Source organism: Leucoraja erinacea, chromosome 6 (assembly GCF_028641065.1).
Source record: "Leucoraja erinacea ecotype New England chromosome 6, Leri_hhj_1, whole genome shotgun sequence".
Lineage (NCBI taxonomy): Eukaryota > Metazoa > Chordata > Chondrichthyes > Rajiformes > Rajidae > Leucoraja > Leucoraja erinaceus.
The window spans coordinates 69,314,155-69,335,519 of NC_073382.1; the positions used below are offsets into that span (position 1 = coordinate 69,314,155).

At 44.5% G+C, this 21,365-nt stretch overlaps 1 protein-coding gene across 1 annotated transcript in view; it reads right to left on the bottom strand.

The window, feature by feature from the left end:
- The window catches only part of mtmr2 (myotubularin related protein 2), a 50,870-nt gene extending 31,541 nt beyond the window's left edge, over positions 1-19,329 (bottom strand). Inside the window, exons 1-2 of the mRNA XM_055637324.1 lie at positions 19,092-19,329; positions 8,460-8,559 (exon numbers count right to left, since the gene is read on the bottom strand). Of these exons, the coding sequence (XP_055493299.1) occupies positions 8,460-8,559; positions 19,092-19,186 (195 nt within the window). The 5' untranslated portion in view covers positions 19,187-19,329. The remainder of the gene's footprint in view (positions 1-8,459; positions 8,560-19,091) is intronic.
- Between the last annotated feature and the right edge of the window lie 2,036 nt (positions 19,330-21,365).

Below are 21,365 nucleotides of genomic sequence, written 5' to 3' on the forward strand. Positions count from 1 at the left end.
GGTTGGCGCTGTAATCAAGATGGCTAGCACAGTGTACGGTAAGTCCTTTAAAAGAGGGAGGGGGGGGGGGGGGGAAGAAGGAGGGAGAAGGAGTAGAGACAACTGTTAAGAAGCCAGAGAACTTTTAAGAAGTCAGAGATACACGGCTGTGAAGCTCGGCGGACATTTAACATTACCGGTCGGTTATCATTGGTTCTGAAAACTACTGCTTACGTTTTCTTCCCCCAATGAGCCAATGTAATTCACTGGTCAGCACCGGCTAGAACCTACGAGAACCTAAGAGAACCTGCCACCTCCTGGCAACCCACTAGGACCTCCTTGTGACCCACCTATGACTCGAGAACTTTTGCTATCTCCATGGCGGCTTAATTCTAGTCGCCGTTAATTTTTTAACATGTTGAAAAATTCTCAGCAACCATAATGAGGCCGCGGCTAGTTCCTAGAATGCGGGAACTCCTCACGACCATGAAGGCGACTCCCTGGCAACCACCCGCGAACATGTGGCGAACATGTGGCGACTGCAAAGTCTCCTGCAGTCGCCTAAGTGGGACAGGCCCATAACTACAATGCCTCCATCCAACATTTTTCTTCATTGCCATACACTTGTATAGTTCACACACATTGTCTAATTTTCAAAACTATTGTTCCTTTACAGTTTTAAACATCCATGACTAAGTTTGGCATTAATACCACTTACTTATATTACAGGGTACAGTTTTGTATTGTCACATGTTTTTATGATTACTTAATGACTTTAAATAAAGTAGCCATGTTTCAAACCTTTGTTTAAAATTCAAATATTCTTGAACTATATTTCAGTGAATCAGGATGAATTACAAAAAACAATATGCTGGGATTTTTAGTTTGATGCACCTTGGAAAGGGTGCACTGGAGATTTACCAGAATGATGCCTGGAATATGAGGGTGTTAGCTACAGGGAAAACTTGGACATACTTGGATTGGTTTCTCTGGAATGCGGGAGTTTGCGGGGAGACCTAATAACGGTATATAAAATTACGAGGCATAGATAGGGTATAGAGTCAGAACCCTTTCCCCAAGAATGGAAGTATCGAATACCAGAGCACATAACTTTATGGTAAGAGGTGCAAACACACACAGAGGGTGGTAAGTGCCTGGAACATGCTGCCAGGGACAGTGGTGCAGGCACAGACAATGGTGACACTTAAGCAATTTTTGGATAAGCACATGAATATGCAGGAAATAGAGGGATATGGATAATGTACAAGCTGAGACATGTTGGTCTTGCCTTCATGTTGCCACAGCAATTGTTCACTGAGAGCCCTGTTCCTATGCTGCACTGTTCTATGTTGAATGCATATGTTTTGAAGAACATTCATTTTATCACCTGAAACATTTCTTCAAATCTGCTGCCAATTTTAATTTGTCCCCTGTCCTTTATTTAAATTCAAAAAAACTTTCAACTGACATGTGCTGTTCTTTAACAAAATGCAAAGGTGTTTCTATTCCATATTCTAATCACCTTTCCCTCGAGTTTTCCTTATTTTGAGATCACTAATTAGGCTTTCAGAAAATACCTTAAATAGCCTGTTCCCCAGTCAGATGCATGTCACACTTCCCCCCAAAAAACTGCACTGAATCAATTTTCTCTATTTATGATAATTTGATCTTCCTAGAGTCATAGAGCGTGGAAACAGGACCTTTGGCCCAACTTGCCCACACCCGCCAACATGCCCCAGCTACACTAGTCCAACTTGCCTGCGTCTGCCCCATATCCCTCAAAACCTGTCCTATCCACGTACCTTTCTAACTGTTTCTTAAACGTTGCAATAGTTCCTGCCTCAACCACCTCTTCTGGCAGCTCACTACATACACCCACCACCTCCTAGTATATATATATGCAAACTGACATCTCCCGTGATTACTGAATTACTTCTGCTAAAACTTTATTAATACTCTCTCCCATGTTAGTGCTGCTAGGGGGCTTGTAAACCATTCCTACCACTCATTTATACACAGTTAATTAATTGGGCTAAACAATGCTCTTTCAGATTTTTAACTTTAATCTGAATACCTAGCCACAAGTACTAAAATAAAACTGTGACCACTTAAAAACTAATAATGATACCGTCATCAAGGAAGATGTTATAGCATGGATAGTCCCTGGCCTGTTGTATGTTCGCAATGCCTGCTGCAATTCGAGGTGACAGGAGAAATTGGCAACCTTCCTTTATAAAATGTCTATACACGACATCTGATAAGAACAGGTTAGGATTCAAAAAGGTTGTTAATACACATTCAAGAACTTGAGTGCTTCCGTTTGCTTTCACTATATACCCAATGTCAGAAGCACACATTTTTCATTCCCAGTATGAAGCTGCAGCCATGACAGAACCTCATGAACAGTTCCAAAACAAACAAACCCATGTGTCACCCTACTATAGGCAGGGAAGTCAGATGTTTTGAATTTAACCTCGACATTGGCACACAAAGTGAGACACAACAGGCAAAATAAGCTTGGCTTAAAGAATACAAATAAGAGTCAAGAGTCAAGGGTGTTTCATTATCATATGGCAATGACACAAATTCCTTTTTCTGCAGCTTTACCATATAATTAGTACAAATACACAATAATCAGTATTACAATATTTTAATAATCAATAATATTATGTAACCAAACCATAACAGGGAGTCTATGATGATATTAGCTGCCTTTCAGAGGCACCGCTTTCCGTCAAGCCCTTCAATGGTGGGGATGTCAGTACACTGATGGACCAGGCAATATCTACCACTTTCTGCAGCCTCCTTCAATCCAGGACGTTCAAATTGCCGAATCAGGCTGTGATACAACATAGATAGGGTATAGAGTCAGAACCCTTTCCCCAAGAATGGAAGTATCGAATACCAGAGCACATAACTTTATGGTAAGAGGTGCAAACACACACAGAGGGTGGTAAGTGCCTGGAACATGCTGCCAGGGACAGTGGTGCAGGCACAGACAATGGTGACACTTAAGCAATTTTTGGATAAGCACATGAATATGCAGGAAATAGAGGGATATGGATAATGTACAAGCTGAGATGTGTTGGTCTTGCCTTCATGTTGGCACAACAATTGTTCACTGAGAGCCCTGTTCCTATGCTGCACTGTTCTATGTTGAATGCATATGTTTTGAAGAACATTCATTTTATCACCTGAAACATTTCTTCAAATCTGCTGCCAATTTTAATTTGTCCCCTGTCCTTTATTTAATTTCAAAAAAACTTTCAACTGACACGTGCTGTTCTTTAACAAAATGCAAAGGTGTTTCTATTCCATATTCTAATCACCTTTCCCTCGAGTTTTCCTTATTTTGAGATCACTAATTAGGCTTTCAGAAAATACCTTAAATAGCCTGTTCCCCAGTCAGATGCATGTCACACTTCCCCCCAAAAAACTGCACTGAATCAATTTTCTCTATTTATGATAATTTGATCTTCCTAGAGTCATAGAGCGTGGAAACAGGACCTTTGGCCCAACTTGCCCACACCCGCCAACATGCCCCAGCTACACTAGTCCAACTTGCCTGCGTCTGCCCCATATCCCTCAAAACCTGTCCTATCCACGTACCTTTCTAACTGTTTATTAAACGTTGCAATAGTTCCTGCCTCAACCACCTCTTCTGGCAGCTCACTACATACACCCACCACCTCCTAGTATATATATATGCAAACTGACATCTCCCATGATTACTGAATTACTTCTGCTAAAACTTTATTAATACTCTCTCCCATGTTAGTGCTGCTAGGGGGCTTGTAAACCATTCCTACCACTCATTTATACACAGTTAATTAATTGGGCTAAACAATGCTCTTTCAGATTTTTAACTTTAATCTGAATACCTAGCCACAAGTACTAAAATAAAACTGTGACCACTTAAAAACTAATAATGATACCGTCATCAAGGAAGATGTTATAGCATGGATAGTCCCTGGCCTGTTGTATGTTCGCAATGCCTGCTGCAATTCCAGAGGTGACAGGAGAAATTGGCAACCTTCCTTTATAAAATGTCTATACACGACATCTGATAAGAACAGGTTAGGATTCAAAAAGGTTGTTAATACACATTCAAGAACTTGAGTGCTTCCGTTTGCTATCACTATATACCCAATGTCAGAAGCACACATTTTTCATTCCCGGTATGAAGCTGCAGACATGACAGAACCTCATGAACAGTTCCAAAACAAACAAACCCATGTGTCACCCTACTATAGGCAGGGAAGTCAGATGTTTTGAATTTAACCTCGACATTGGCACACAAAGTGAGACACAACAGGCAAAATAAGCTTGGCTTAAAGAATACAAATAAGAGTCAAGAGTGTTTCATTATCATATGGCAATGACACAAATTCCTCTTTCTGCAGCTTTACCATATAATTAGTACAAGTAAATACACAACAATCAGTATTACAATATTTTAATAATCAATAATATTGTGTAACCAAACCATAACAGGGAGTCTTTGATGATATTAGCTGCCTTTCAGAAGCACCGCTTTCCGTCAAGCCCTTCAATGGTGGGGATGTCAGTACACTGATGGACCAGGCAATATCTACCACTTTCTGCAGCCTCCTTCAATCCAGGACGTTCAAATTGCCGAATCAGGCTGTGATACAACCAATGCTCTCTCCTGTCAAAGTTCAATGGAGTATTCAGCAACATACCAAATCTCTTCCATTTTTTCAGGAAGTAGTGGCATTGACCAACTTTCTTTGAGAATGTGGCAATGTGCTGGGCCCAGGATAGATCTTCAGATATACACATCCAGGAACTTGAAGCTGTGGATTCAATCCACTGCCATTCTATCAATGAAGTCAGATTCATAGATCCATGGCTTTCCCTTCCAGAAGTGAACAATCAGATCCTTGGTCTTGCTAACTAAGAGCAAAATTATTGTACTCACTCTCTTGTGTGGCCTCTTTCAGGGATTTATTTATCGGCAAGGAGGAATTGGCAATGAAGGAATAGGGAAGGTCAACTGCTGGGGACCACCTTCTGACAAAATGCTTGGAGTTTAGTCTTATCATAACAAACAAATGTATTGCCAGAGATCAGCACAATATATCATAGTATCACTCTAGTTCAAGCACAAGCATCTACTAGATTGAGAGACTGTAAAGTTAACGTGTTAGCCTTACTTGATAGGCAGAGGACTGCTGGACTAACCAATGCCTGATCTGCTCCATTATCTCCATCAATCTGCCCTCAAAATGGCAACAGAAGTGTCGCTGCAAGGAACTGCAAAAACTCACAGGGATCTTCACAAAGCTAGCTTGCATATTCATTATCTAGACACAACTTGTCTATATTCAACCTCCAGGAACTGCTAAGTGTCCATAGTTTATGGGGTGTCCTGTAGTTCACCATAATTGGCTTCTGCAATAAGAAGCATCGGGACTGGTCAATGAGAATGACCAGATGAAGGAGCTATTTATTTGAAAATGCATCGGATTCGTAAATGGAAAGCTCAATTTTTTCTCAACGAAAAAGGAACAACTTTACAAGCAACTGAAAGACTTTCAGCAACTTGTTAAAAGCCTTGTTACGTAAGACCTCTTCAGTGCTGTAAAAAACATTTCTGAACGCTGACAACTAAGGCTTTGTGCTATTTAAAGCAAGGAATGATCGTAACATATCAGTAAAAGCGAGGCGTCAACACTTTTTGGAAGGCACATTTAAGACTATTCTTGATTCTATCACATGGCAATTATTCAGGCCAGACTTGTCAGCAATGTTGACTGACAAGTTGCAAAATTCATATTCCAACGCAAATGAATCATTGCAACAGGCTGTATCACCACCAAAATCATAAAACTTTGCAGTGAAGAGTTTCAGTCATATGTACACAGCACCATTGGCAGCCTCTGGGAAGAGAATGATTATCCAAGGGGACCTCAGGACTGTGTGGAGATAGTACATACCCCGGGACCATGTGCGTTTTCTCCGGTGCGTTTTCTCCGGCTTTCTCCCACACTCCAAAGATGGGCAGGTTTGTAGGTTCATTGGCTTCTGTAAATTACCTCTAGTGTATAGGACATAGTCTAAGGGTGATTGATGGTCAGCGTGGACTGGGTGGGTTGAAGGGCCTACTTCCGTACTGTATCTCGAAGCTAAACTGTTTCTGCAAATTCACTGAAAGGATAAGAAAACTGATGTCAATGTCCTCTCACCAGGCCAAGATCCCCAATGTTGAAACTGTAGTTACATTCTGAAGAAGGGTCTCGACCTGAAACGTTGCCCATTCCTTCCATCCAGAGATGCTGCCTGTCCCGCTGAATTATCCAGCATTTTGTGTCTATCTTCGGTTACATTCATTCAGCTACATCAAGCAGACCATATCCTTTGCACACTTGACATCTGAAAAATACACTATCCCACACTCTGTCATACAAGAAGATTACCAATCAAAGAAAAAAATCCAAGGATTTGCTTAGACTCTCCTTGAAGAAATGTGTTACTTCCGCTGATTTTCTGCACTGTTTCAAGTAGAGGAGGAACATTGGGGATGGTAGTGACAACAGAGGCCACAAACTGGAGGCACAAGTGGTGGAAGAAACACATCATCTCACCCACTATCCACCTACTTTACCTGCCATCAATCATCCTCGCCAATTCATCAGCCATTTCTGTGGAAGAGTCAAAAGCTTCATGAGTCATCTCAGAACCCAGAATCCACACAACCCAGAGGAAGTATGTCTCTCTCAATCCTAAGCAGCTGCTTAAGGAAGAAGAACAGGTCTGATCATTTTTCAAAGCTCTCAAATAAACATGGCTTACTGCAGAGAAGAATTATTCAGAGTATGAAAAGACATTTTCAAAGTGTGTAATAATTATTGTTGAGACAAACGTTTGGGTCGCTTCAAGCAAAAGTAAGAGAATTGCTCTGCTACCAATAACTTTAGTCAATTTTGCTGTACAGTATGCATTTTGGTTAGGATCTTCCTTGATAATCAAAATTATTTGCTAGAAAAAAAGTTCAAAAATCAAATTTTTATTAGCACCTATCCTTCCCACCCAAGAAAAATGCAACCAAAGTTGCAACCGATCTTATAAGCTTCTAAATGCAGCATGCAACAAACATACGCAGATTGAACAAACTTGACCAATAACAGCAATGGCCATTTGGCAAGCAAATCTTTTTTTTCCCCGGAATATTTAACTATGAAATGGATAATAAACCACCGCATGTTCCATATTGCCACGGTTTAAAACAAAATCAAACCCTACATATGATAATTTAAGTCAAAGCTAACCCCAACACAAAAGAGGCTTTAAAATATTTTCTCATCCATTTTCTTTTCAAATACTATAAATCAGATCAATATGTGATACCCGTGCCTTGAATCCATTGCCAACGGTTCTAATTAAATGATTCAGAACTAACTAATTTAAAACTGCAGCACACATTGTCATATTTACTAATTATTAACAGTCAATTTTGGTCCATACCCATAATAAAAAAACAACAATTATAACTAAATCATACAAGAAATACAAAAAAAAGGTGGGAATTTACATGCATGATGGTCTAAAGGGGCTGTCCCACTGTGGCGACCTAATCTGCGAGTTTAGACGAGTATGCCCTCGACTCAAACTCGCAGCATGGTCGACACGAGGTCCTAGGAGGTCATTGGAACTCTCCTTCATGCTCGAGGGAAGTTCCCGATTACTCGTGGCCTCAGCTAGGTCGCGGAAACATTTTCAGCATGTTTAAAAATTTTCCGCGAGTAACAGTTGGTCGGCACGGTTCTTTTTGACTCATAGTACAGTGGAGTGGGGCCGCTATTTAGTTACAGGCAGTCGAGGGCAGCTGTAGGCAATCTCCTTCGGGGACCATGCATTTTGATTGGCTCATTGGAGTTTTCAGGACCAAAGAAAACCGACCGGTAGGTAAAATCCCCGCTAAACTTTAGTATACTTCTTAAAAGTGTCTCCACTCCTTCCCCCCATCTTCTCTCCCCCTCTGAAATGGACTTACCACACAGTGGCAGACGTCTTTTGCCTTCCCCGCTTTCCCTGGCCCCCACCTTTGCGGTGTGTGTGTGTCGGACAGTCGATCCAGCTCGAGGTTTTCCAGGCGAGTGCCCTCGACCTTGAAGGTCGAAAGCACTCTTCTTAACTCGCGGATTAGATAGCCGCAGTGGGACAGCCCCTTTACTCTAGCCTTGTGCAATTCCTGGTTGAGGCACCAATGACATGCTTAGCTATATCGAACAGTAATAAGTAACGTTCTGTGGCTCTTTATTTAATCCTTCTCAAGGGATACTTATCTACAGGTTTGCTATTAAATACATGCAAATCTAGCATTTAGTACACAAGCTTGAAAGCATTAAAAAATGATCCCTTTGTATATTTTTAGGTACAGAATGAGTTTGCTGGCATTTATGTGAATTTATCAAAAACAAATATAGTGAAATGCACCATAAGGAACAGTTACCTACCCTGAAATCAGAAGAAAAATCTGCCGAAGAAACAGACTCAGACGACATAACGGTATCGGCCTTGTGGTACACGGACTGCTCAGATACAGACGAGGAGGCACTATGGAAAGAAAGGACAAAGTTTGTTGAGACGAGAAGCTACTTTAGGCAGCAATTCATATTCTACAGTGTAAAATAACCTCAAACTAGAACCAACCTTGATTTCATAGAACATAGTAGAGTGCAACACACACAGGCACAGGCCCTTTGGCCCACAATGATTCACAAAACATTGCAGTATGCTGCACCACAATTTCAGCTATGATCAAATTATTCATAACATGGTGAATAGTGGAAGCAACATGTTAACAATAGCTACCCTACACTTGGGTCATGCAAAATGGATGGTCAAAATCAATGAACAGAAGACTCCAGGAACATCATCCTGTGCAACCACTGAGGTTGAAGTCCAGTACAAAATGTTCCTCCTTTGCTTTCTCCTGGGGACCCTGCCATTCATTCCATAACAATTTTCAATCACTTCAGTCTCCTCCAATTCTTGCTTGTCTATTCCTATCAACGTCTTATTCCCTTCTCCTTGTACACTTTGGTAACACTTCCTAACTTTATCCAACATCCTTATGGTACTCAGTTCCACATTCCTTCGATTTCCTCATGACTTTCTTATATTAATGGTTTCTGATGTTACAGTCTAATGCCTTTACTATCAAAACAATTCATAACCTTAAATAATTCTACTAGGACACCCAAGTTATACCTTTTCACACAAACTCCTGCAAGTTCATTCATTCTGACAGCACCAATGTAAAGTTATATTCTGTATTCTAATCAGCAATCACTAATTGTGCCTCTACAGCAATGCTTCTCAAATGTTTCTTCAATGTTACTCCATATGAACATTAGAAAGCTTTATAACCCCAAAGTAAGTGACAAGAAATCTAACTCTAATAATAGTGCCCGGAAAGCAGCAGCAAGTATTTCATGGTTCTGATTCGGATCCAGTGCAGATGACAAATAAATGTCTTTGTTCTCTCTTTAAGTGTCCTTGCAATCCCAAATGGGTGTATGAATCACTGCTCTGTAATTCTATTATTCCAACTCCAGAACCACATATAGTACAGTATAGTTTAACCAAGGTTCGCTTGAAAAACCGGGAACTGTAACGGCGACTGTTACAGTGTTACAAGGTTATCCTTGGTTCTGAAAACTCATGCTTACTTTTTTTTTCCCCCAATGAGCCAATGAAAATGACCGGTCAGCAAAGGCGATTAACTAAAACTACCTACGACTACCTCGACTACCCATAACTACATGGCGACCCCACTACAACTGCACCTACGACTACAGGATTATCAATTTTCTCCATGGTGACCAAATTTTGGTTGCATAAAAATTTTCAACATGTTGAAAATTTTTCTGCGACCATACCGAGGCCGCAACTAGTTCCCAAAATGCGGGAACCCCTCGCGACCATGAAGGAAACTCACCAGAGACCACCAGCGAACATGTAGCGACCATGTAGCGACCATGACCAACGCAGAGATCTCCTGCACTTGCCTAAAAAGTCGCCTAAGTGGGACAGGTCCAATAGGTTTAAAATAGTAAAAGTAGCAATATCTATTTGCAACAGTTGGTGAGTTGATAACCAGATATGACAAATTTAATACCCCAAAGCTGTCAGAAGATTTTGTTTTATATGTCATTAATCAGCAGTGCAAGCAGAATCCAAAATAGTTTGCAAAAGAAAACAGATAAAACGTAAGAAAGAAAATATTACCAGTAAAGAGTGAATGGAATAAAATGGTTAACTTTCTTGGAAATCTGACATATGCTCTAAGTCAAATGGCTCTTTTAAACACAAGATTTTTCAATGCTCTCCTTCTACCCAAATAGCAATTCAAAAGCAGAACAATTGGATCCAGTGTTGCAAAAACAGATTTCTCACAATGCAGCCAGACAGGGTTAATGAATAAAGCGATAGAAATGTCGCTTTTTAGTAAAATGGCCTGATCAACATAACAATTGAAAATGCAAATGCAGTCAACAAGGATTTCTTCTCACAGATAATGAAGCAGCATTCCGACCAAATCCAAGGCAAAAGTCAAATTCTGATCTCCCAAGGCTAAAAACATTCAAGCTGCACTGTGATAGTTATTTCATCAAACATTGGATACCTTAACGCAAAGACATAATGGTTTAATTATAAAATTCCCCAAATATAAAGAGCAAATGGGAAAAAAAACTTGCTTTGAAAAATGTTGAATAGATCATTGCAATCTCCCTTTAAAAAAACCCATCCTATGAAAGGAAATGCCATGCAAAATGTCATATTTTAAATTGGGGAACGAACTGCAGAATCTTCAGATTTCAGCAAAGAAGGCAAGTGAAAAATGGGGTATTTGCAGGATCCACATCAGATTCTTATACTCTCACACAACGACATACTTTCACTCAAGGGCTTCACAAATAATCACTTTAAAACATTGACAGCGCAATCCCATAAACAAAAATAAAATAGATCTTGTCTTTTGTTAATGTTGTTTGAAGGGGTCCCGTTAATTATGATACCAAAAGAATTGCTTCTTCATATCCGACTCAAGTTCACAAAGATTTTTATATTTAGCTTCTGAGAAAAATATAACATTAGTCGTGACTTGGTGCTCAAAAGCTGAAGGGCTGAACCCACCCGCCTCTAACATTGAAAGAAACACTATGGGCATTTCTCCACAACATATAGAATGCTAAAAAAGAAATGTTGTCAACACTGTACAAAAAACAAAGAAAAGTTGCAATGTTCATTGAGGAAACGACCTACAAGAAATGAAACTGGACAATCTAGATTTAGCTAGATTGTTGAAATCTCTGCACACACAGCACTTTCAGCATTGCACTTTCAAATTCACTAACAGGACATCTCATCCCTTTGATCCTGCATAGAATCCTGGTGATCAATGGTTGGAGTTCCACCTTCAATATCAGGCAGTAAGAAAATCACATACACAGGTTCTATTACATTGTTGGACCTCTGTGGGCTGGGAGTTATGGTGTTTGGGCTATTGATGGCCTTCATAGCATTGAAGAACCTGTGCACGTCGAGGCTGTCAGTGATTTGCTGTGTCTCTCCAACTCTATCCACTGTCTACGATAGACACAACAAGGCTCTCACAACTTTTTTTCAAGAAAGGTCAGCACTCATCGGACAGGGACGATATCATCGCCCCACTGCCTTGGCCGTCCCTGTCCACCGCCAAGTGTCGCCGCCAAAGGGGAAAGCAGTTGGGATCTCCTCGCCACCACCTCCCCTCCTCCACCAAACAACAGAAGGTGCGGGGCCAAGCGGTGTAGCTGCTTCAGACGGAGGAAGGGGGCCTCCCCCTCCCTCCCTCCTCCCAGCCTCGGCGTGCGGGAGGGTTTGTTTTGAAAGTGGTTATCGGCGTTAGCGGATTGGCAAGCAGCGGCCGCTATCAGGGCGGGCGGGGTGCGGGTGGAGGAGGAGCCGCTATCACTGTCGCTGCCAAAGATCCTATAGGCGGGGCCCGCCATTCGCTCCGACCCTCCGTCACCCCACACCCCGTATCTTTGCTCTGCACCACGTCGTCGCCGCTGACACGAAACGTCACGTTCCTTTTCTCCAGAGATGCTGCCTGACCCGCTGAGTTACTCCAGTTTTTTGTGTCTATCTTCGGTATAAACCAGTATTTACATTGCCTATGCGGGAAAAATGACTCGGCATTTAGGTTCCCGGCGGCACTTTGGGTGGTCATTGGCACCCGGGCAACCGCTAATTTCGAGCCCTGTACAAAATGCTGGAGTAACTCAGCGAGACAGGCAGCTGGAAACAAGGAATGGGTGACATTTCAGGTCCAGAGATGCTGCCTGTCCCGCTGAGCATTTGTGTCTATCATCGATTTAAACCAGCATCTGCAGTTCTTTCCTACACATTCCATCCACTGCCTGTTCTGCAAGGGGTGGCACAGTGACGTGGCGGTAAGGTTGCTGTCTTATAGCACCAGGAGGATCAACAGTTCCGCGAGCAACAGGGGCGAGTGAGTGAGCCCTTCACAACCGTATCATCAAACAATAGCAATGGCTAATTTGAGGAGTGGCCAATTGCCAAGTGGCCAAGTAAATGTTTCATATGAACTCAAAATAGGAGTATGCTATCTGGCCCTTCAAGCAATTCCATCGTTCAAATGGGTGGGGCAGCTTTAGACATCATTTCAATAGTTAATCCTAGTGCATGCATTAGTATTTTAATCGTTCTGTATGTTTGTTGATAAAATTGCAAGACAGAGAACTATATATTTTACATCAATTAACATCCCAAATTTCTTCAGTTAGTGAATGTTGGTGGGGTATTGTTCTTTATCTGTGTGGATCTCACTGAAACTCAAAATTCATACAAGGTTTGACAGACTGACGTGGAGAGCATGTATCCCCTATCCAGTGAGTGTGGAACCAGGAGTCACAGTACATGGGGTGAACCAGCTAGGACTGAGACGGGAGAAATGACTTCACTCTGAATGGTGGTGAATTGTTGGAATTTTCTGTCTCTGGTGATGTGGAGATTAGTCACGGAGCATTTACAATATGTCAAAAGATTGCTGGATATTGCAGGCAATCGAGATCAGTGGGGAAGGTGCAAAAAAACGGAATCAGAGGCAGACGATCAACTGTGACCATGACGATTAGCAGAGCAAGATCTCCAGGTACTGATGGCTTGCTCCGATATATATTCCACATATATAACATTTACGTTTAATACACGTAACGTTTTTCCACACAATTGTTACGTGATTTTAACCACATTTGTAGCCTGTCAGCAGTAAATTTTGTTTACTTTGTTGTTTACTAATAGTCACAATTTCTCAGCATACTTACAAAACAGGAATATAACATTGTTTCATTTAGTTAGAGTCTAGTTTACAGATGCCGTGTAGAAACAGGCTCTTCGGCTCACAGACCAGTGATCACCCTTACATTAGGACTATAACATCCTGAAGCCGTGGACTCTGGTAGGAAAGTGCCGATTCGGGCACTCCAAGCTGCGGAGTGTGTGGACCGTTCATGGCTTCGGCCACGGGTGAACAAGGAAGGAGGACTGGCTGAACTTTGTGCCTTCCACCACAGTGAAGAATGCTGTGGTGGATATTTGTGTTCAATTTTATTGTGTATTGTGTGTTCTTTTTAAATGTATCTCTGCTGGCAAATTCATTTCATTGCACCTTCGGGTGTATGTGACGAATAAAATTGACCTTGACTTTATCCTACACACTAGGGATAAGTTACAGAAGCCAATTGACCTACAAATGTGCATGTCTTTGGGATGATGGAGGAAATTGGAGCACCCGGAGAAAACCCACGCAGTCTCAGTGAGAACACACAAACTCCATACAGACAGCATCCGTAGTCAGGATCAAATCTGGGTCTCTGGCGCAACTCTACCGTTGCATCACTGTGCCACCCTTAAAGGAGCCATGCAGGTTTAAGGGAGCATTGCAACTCCCTCAGATTTCTGCAGGTATACAAGTTTCAAATTACCTATCACCACCATCCAATCCTTGAAATAAGGTTGCTGAACAGAGGCGGAATTCATCAAGGAATTAAAACGTAGGTCAGAACAGAATTGAAGCAGGGATAGTTTTTATGTGGTACATTTCAAAACTGCTGTAAGAGAACATCTATGAAGAGCAGTGACACGGCTCAATGACTACGGACCAGTGGCACTGTCAGCTGTGGTGAAGTGACTTTGAGAGGTTTGCCATGACACATATCAACACCTGCCGTTGTCAGGATCTGGACGTAGTACAATTCACCCACTGCCACAACAGATCAACAGGGAATGTCATCTTGCAGGTTTTCCACTCTGTACAGGACTACTTGGACAATAAAAACACATACTATTGTCCATCGACTACAGATTGGCGTTCAACACCATCATCCTCCCTAAACTAATCAAATTCAGAACTGGGTCTCTGTTTGTCCCTCGATTTCCTTGCTGGAAGATCACCATCAGTACAGATTGACAACAAAACTTCCTCCTCGATTACCATCAACACAGGAGCACCTCATAGTGGCGTGTTTGGTCCCCTGCTCTACTCTCTCTACACCCATAACTGTGTAGCCAGGCACAGCTCCAATGCCATCTTTAAAAGATGATGCCACCCTTTTTGGTCTATTAATGGCAAATGACGAGTCAGAGAATATGGAGGAGATTGAAAATCTGATTGTTGTTCTAGCTCTTTTTAATCTTGTACTGGACATTAGCAAGACCAAGGAGCTGATTGTCGACTTCAGGGAGGGAAAGCCAAGGATCCATGAACCTGTCTTTTCGACGAGATGGCAGTAGTCAACAACTTCAAGTTACCAGGCATGCCGATCTCTGAAGATCTGCCCTGGGCACAGCACATTGTTGCAAACACAAAGAAACCTTATCAATGCCTCTACTTCTTCTTCAGAAGATTGAGATGATTCAACATGTGGTCAAATAATCTATCAAACCTTTACAGGTATACAGTAGATTGCATACTGACTGGCTGCATCACAATCTGTTTTGGTAACTGGAACACCTTGAAGGAGATTACAGTGGGGAACACATTGCCCCGTCCATCAGTGGTACTAACCTCCCACCATCAAAGGGGTCGACACGAAGTGCTGCCTTAAAAAAGTGGTGAAATCAAAGACTCACGGCACCCTAGCCAAAGCTCTCATATTGCTTCCACCGTTAGGAAGAAGGTACAGCAGCCTGTAAACCAGGGGTTCCCAACCTTTTTTGTCCTGTTTACCCCTGGCAACTTTAATAGCACATAACAATGTTATTTCACTTATTTAGGAACAACTAATGATGATCACATTAGCATACCAGAACCAAACACAGTCAGTCAATGAGAAAAAATATGTACAAATCCAGAATCAACAAATTTGCCCCCTGGGTTGGCAACATTTACCCCAGTTTGGGAACCCTTGCTGTAAACAGTGATCACCAAACTGCTGGAACACCTGGTTGGTAACTAATTTAACTTCCTTTAACATTCTGACTGCGCCCTTCTTCATTGCCATGTTACCTTTTATCCTCAATTCCCCCTCCCATCCATATCTCTCCCTCTGACTTTACATTTCACTCCTCCTCTCCTTATCCAACATTGCTTTACCCCCTTTACACCCTAGCTTTTGTCACTACCTTTACCCATCTGACAATCACCCCCCTCAACTGTTTTCAGATATCATTTCCCAGACTTTGCCCTACCCACCCCCACCTCCCTTCAGTAACGATACTCTCATCTATGAACACTGACCATGAATTATCTTTAAAAACATTCCAAACATCCAAAAAGCACTGCTCAATTGAAACAGTAAACTCCAAGTCTTGCTAATTATTGCTTTTAGAGGCCATGTAAATGTTTCCAACGTGGACCAAGCAATGAACAAGTACTTGGATAGCACCAAAACTGTCTATTACCAACATAAAGCCTGACACATTATTTCAAAAGGACACTCCAAACTTTAGACAATTCTAAGTACTGGAAGTTACTGTGCATTGGCTAATCCAACAACAATTTGCTGGTTGTTACATCAGTTTATGAAAAGAATTACACTGAAATACCTTCAGCTCCTTATATCAATGTTTAACATTCCCTGTGCATAGAAATACCTTAACACATTCAAACATAACTATTTACTCTATGTGAAATATCAAGCCATACGTGCAACCATCAAACTATAAATAAAAAGTAGATTTTTTGAAGACAAATATTCCAAACATTACAATTTTAAGGTACTCACTTCAGGTATAAACAAATATCAACATGTGCTCTTGGAAAAGTAATTGATAATTGTTAGTGTTAACCAATATATCTAATTACAGCAATATTATTAAATGTACCAGCAACTGACTTATACAAACCAGACCTGTACAGATCATGCTGTTTTCTTCACTAGGTTTTATATCTCCTTCCCCCACTTCCTCCCTATTTCTCTCCTACTGTTATCTCACTATCTTCTTCCTAGTTTCTCATCATTCCCCCACCATCTTCCTAATCCTCTCTCATGCATTCCCTCCCTTCCACACACCACAGAGTAGTTTAGTTGATAGACCTGCATTCTTGAATACTGCTCCTGGAATTCAAATCCCATCGTCAGCTTAGAAACTTATATTTAAGTATTTAAATCAATATGGAATCTAAAACAAATGCTTGCATCGTAAAAGAGTGACTTTAAAATGAGGGGATCATAAAACCATCCGAATTATTATTGTACTCTAAGACTATACATGTGGAAGAAAATCAACTACCCTTATCCTGTCTGACCAAATGTGACGTAAAGCAGTTATTGATTCTTAATTACTTAGGGAGGGGCAGTTAGGGGTGGATGGTAAAATGGCCATTGATATCTGCATTCTATGAACGAAAATGTGACAGGCTTGGATAGAGTGGATGTGGAGATGATGTTTCCACTAATGGGAAGGACTAGAGGTCATAACCTCAGAATAAAAGGACTTTTCTTTAGAAAGGAGATGAGGACGAATTTCGTAAGTCAAAGGGTGGTGAATCTGCTGTATTCTGTGCCACAGAAGGCTGTGGAGGCCGTCAATGGATAATAATGCAGATATAGATAGATTCTTCATTACTATGGGTGTCAGGGGTTATGGGGAGAAGGCAAGAGTGGCATGGTAAGAAGAGGGAGAGATAGATCAGCCATGATTGAATGGCAGAGCAGACTTGATGAGCCTAATGGTCTAATTCTGCTCCTATTACATGGCCTTAAAAATACCTGTCTCCCACACTTCAAAATTGCTCTTGATAAAAGGCACTATTTCTGACGATGGATTCAAATCAAAAGATGGAACTGTGGAATTAACATGGGGAAACTACAGAGGCTGGAGACACACAAAGGAAAATGTCTGTACTTCATGTTCAAACATCTCAGCCCCCAAATGTTCTTCAGAACCAAGACCAAAGCACAACTAACTCAGTCAGAAGTTAGTCTATTTACTGACAATTGCATGCAAAACTTCATAACTTTTCAGAAAATGAGTTAGGGTTAGGCCATCACTATATACAAGAAGTCCTTGACAAACACCCAGGCCGGGATAATAAGGGCGGTTGCCATTTGAACCACAAGAATGTTATAGACTGCAAAATTACAGCTTAAGCATCTAACAGTCTACCTACAGACATTCAAAACGATTGCATCAAGAGGTGACCTTTTGAGAGTTACCAGTGCACACAGGATCAGGCCAGAGAATGGGTACCTCTTGGCTGCCCAAGGTCTTCCCACCATTTACAAGGGACAAGCCAAGAACGTGACACAGCTTTCTACACTTCTTTGGGTAAGTGTAGCTCAGCACGTTTATCATTGACTATGCTCAACGCTCCCTTGCTCATTTGCACAAGGTGCGGAATTCACTTTGCCAGGGCACTCTGGCAACAACTTCCAACTACCAAGAAGGGCAGATGCACGTAAACACCACTCACGTCCCCCACCATGGTTTGGAAACACATGTGGCTGGATCCAAATCGTGGTATTCCTCCTTCTCTCCCCGCCAACATGGTAGCAATATGACCAGCGGCAGCGATGGGAGGGGAGCGGGTCAAGAGGAGGGGGAGAAACTAGGAACTGCAGAAGCTGGGTTACAAAAGAACACAAGGTGCTGGAGTAACCCAGTGGGTCAGGCAGCATCTCTGGAGCATCTCTAACTCTCTGCGCCCCTCTGTGATTCCTGCTGTGTTCTTGCTCCACCACCATGTCCTGACCATCTGAAGGACAATCCCGACCTGAAATGTCACCTCTCAACGTTCTCCAGAGATGCTGCCTGACCCGCTGAGTTACTGCAGCACTTTGTGTCTTCCCCAGCAAGAGGGGAGCTCCATCCCCATCTGCATCCCCATCCCCATCCCCATCTCCATCCCCATCTCCATCCCCATCCCCATCCCCATCCCCATCCCCATCCCCATCCCCATCTCCATCTCCACCTCCATCCCCATCTCCATCCCCATCTCCAATCCCCTCTCCATCCCCATCGCCATCCTCATCCCCATCTCCATCCCCATCCCCATCTCCATCTCCATCTCCATCCCCATCCCCATCCCCATCTCCATCTCCATCCCCATCTCCAGCCCCATCCCCATCCCCAACCCCATCTCCATCCCCATCTCCATCCCCATCCCCATCTCCATCTCCCCCCATCCCCATCCCCATCCCCATCCCCATCCCCATCCCCATCCCCATCCCCATCCCCATCCCCATCCCCATCCCCCTCCCCATCTCCATCCCCATCTCCATCCCCATCTCCATCCCCATCCCCATCCCCATCCCCATCCCCAACCCCATCCCCATCCCATCCCCCCACCCCATCCCCATCCCCATCCCCATCCCCATCCCCATCCCCATCCCCATCCCCATCCCCATCCCCATCCCCCATCCCCATCCCCATCCCCATCCCCATCCCCATCCCCATCCCCATCCCCCATCCCCATCCCCATCCCCATCTCCACCTGCATCCCCATCCCCATCTCCATCTGCGACCCCCATCTCCATGTTCATGCCCAGGACACCTTGGGGTGGTCAGTAAATGCCGACTTTCCCGGGACGCCAATACCCCGAGGGTTGGGTAATAATTCCCCGCTGTCCCACCTGCTGCCACCGGAGCCGGTGCTGGGCGGCCTGGAGCCGCTCGGGGGCAGCGACTGACTGGATGAGATGCTCCCGTAACTGGCGCTCTTCTCCATCTCGGCGCGATCCGCCCGCGGGGCGAGTCCCGGTCCCGCTGCTGCCGCCGCCGCCGCCGCTCCTCCCTCCCTCCCTCCCTCACTCCCAGCCCCAGTCAGGCCGCATCAACGCCGCGAGCGTGTGAGCGAGCACCCGCCTACCAACCGCCGCCGCCAAGGGCGAGGGAGCAGCGTCAGCGCCGGGACCCCCGGGGAATGAAAGGGCCAGCGCCTGGAATCGCCAGCTGAGGGCGCTGTGGAGTCAGTGCAGGGAGGCGCTGTGGAGTCAGTGCCAGGAACCGCCAGTGGAGGCGCTGTGGAGTCAGTGCCAGGAACCGCCAGTGGAGGCGCTGTGGAGTCAGTGCCAGGAACCGCCAGTGGAGGCGCTGTGGAGTCAGTGCAGGGAAACGCCAGTGGAGGCGCTGTGGAGTCAGTGCCAGGAACCGCCAGTGGAGGCGCTATAGTCAATGCCAGGAACCGCCAGTGGAGGCGCTATAGTCAATGCCAGGAACTGCCAGTGGAGGCGCTGTGGAGTCAGTGCAGGGAACCACCAGTGGAGGCATTGTGGAGTCAGTCCCAGGAACCGCCAGTGGAGGCGCTGTGGAGTCAGTGCAGGGAACCGCCAGCAGAGGTGGTGTGGAGTTAGTGCCAGGATCCGCCAGTGGAGGCGCTGTGGAGTCAGTGCAGGGAACCACCAGCGGAGGCGCTGTGGAGTCGATGTCGGGAACTACCAGCAGAGGGCGCTGTTGTTGGTCTGGGCCCAACTGATGTCAATGTGGGACCAATGTGTTTGGAAACTAAGGCAGGAAGTTCAGTGGAGTCAGTGCTAGTAAGATGGGGTGTCAATGGGGAGTGATTTGCGTTCAGCACAAGTGATCTAAAGGGGTATAACAGTCATTGCTGGCATTTTTAATATTCTTCCAACTGAAAATGTTAATTATTCTCTTTCCTCAGATGCTGAATATTTCTAGGATTTTGTGTTCCCAGTTGAGATTTAGAGCACCTGCTGTTTCTTTGGATTCTCAAATGCTTTGGGCCTGGCAGTGGTCATACGGTGATAGAGCCATACGGAAACAGGCCCTTTGGTTTAACCTGTCCATGCTGGCCAAGATGGCCATCAACATGAATCCCGTTTTCCTGCATGTGACAATAGGGAGGTTGGACGGCAGTCAAGGTCATGACTAATGACCCGTACTGTTGCCACGCAACGCCAACTGGAGTACATGCGGTGAACTGCAGGAAGGCAAGGAAATCGCTATACCCACGCTCACACACACACACACACACGTGAGGCTTTGGACGCTTCAGCCGTGGGCCCTGTGGACGGTAATTACGGGTACAATGGCCCAGGGTTACGGCCAACACGGAGTAGCAGCGATAAATCCAGCTCAACTCTGCCTGTCTCACCGTTAACATACATCCCTGCCTGGATGGATGGGACACCAGTCCAGAGCCGTGGAGCTAGCGCTGCTTCTCCGCGCCGACGGTAAGCCTGGGCCGTCATTCCCACCAGGACGTCTCCCTCCTCCAATCACCACACTCTATCCTCAGTCCCACCCCCCTACTTCCGCCTCTGACCGACACCTCCCTCTTCCAATCATTGCGCTGATCATCATGTCCCGCCCCCATTGCCTGCTGAACGAAGTCTCTCTCGTCCAATCGGCGCCCTCAATCACCAGTCCCACCCCCACTGTCTCGCGGAAAGCGGAGATTTCACCGGGTTTTAAAATTCGGATTACAAAGAATGGGGGGGATCGTCCCCCACCTCTCAAAACAGGGGGAAGACGTGTCCCCCCTGGCCCACCCGGGATTTCCGCCCCTGACTGCAGGTAAGCACTTACCATGTCTTCCAGTGTAACAGGCCCGTCTTCTGCCCCAGCATCCACGCTGACTGGTTCCACACTAACGGACCCCGTGCTGTCCATCCCCATGGCTGGGTGGGGGGGAAGGGGTCGGGTGGGGGGTTGCCGATGCAGCACGGGCAGTGACTCTGGGTGGGCGGAGGTACCAGACTGTCCCCATCTCTGCAGCAGCTGACGGGGATGTTGCCGGGTTTTCATCCCCGTGTGTCCGCTGCCCGGAGCCGCGGCCCCGCTCTACCCGGCCCCGTGTGTGGGTGCTGCCTACCCACAGCCCGTGACAGTGCAGCCGCACAGGGGAGGGTGGGCGGAGGGCGGCCGTGGCCGGACAGCGCTGACCC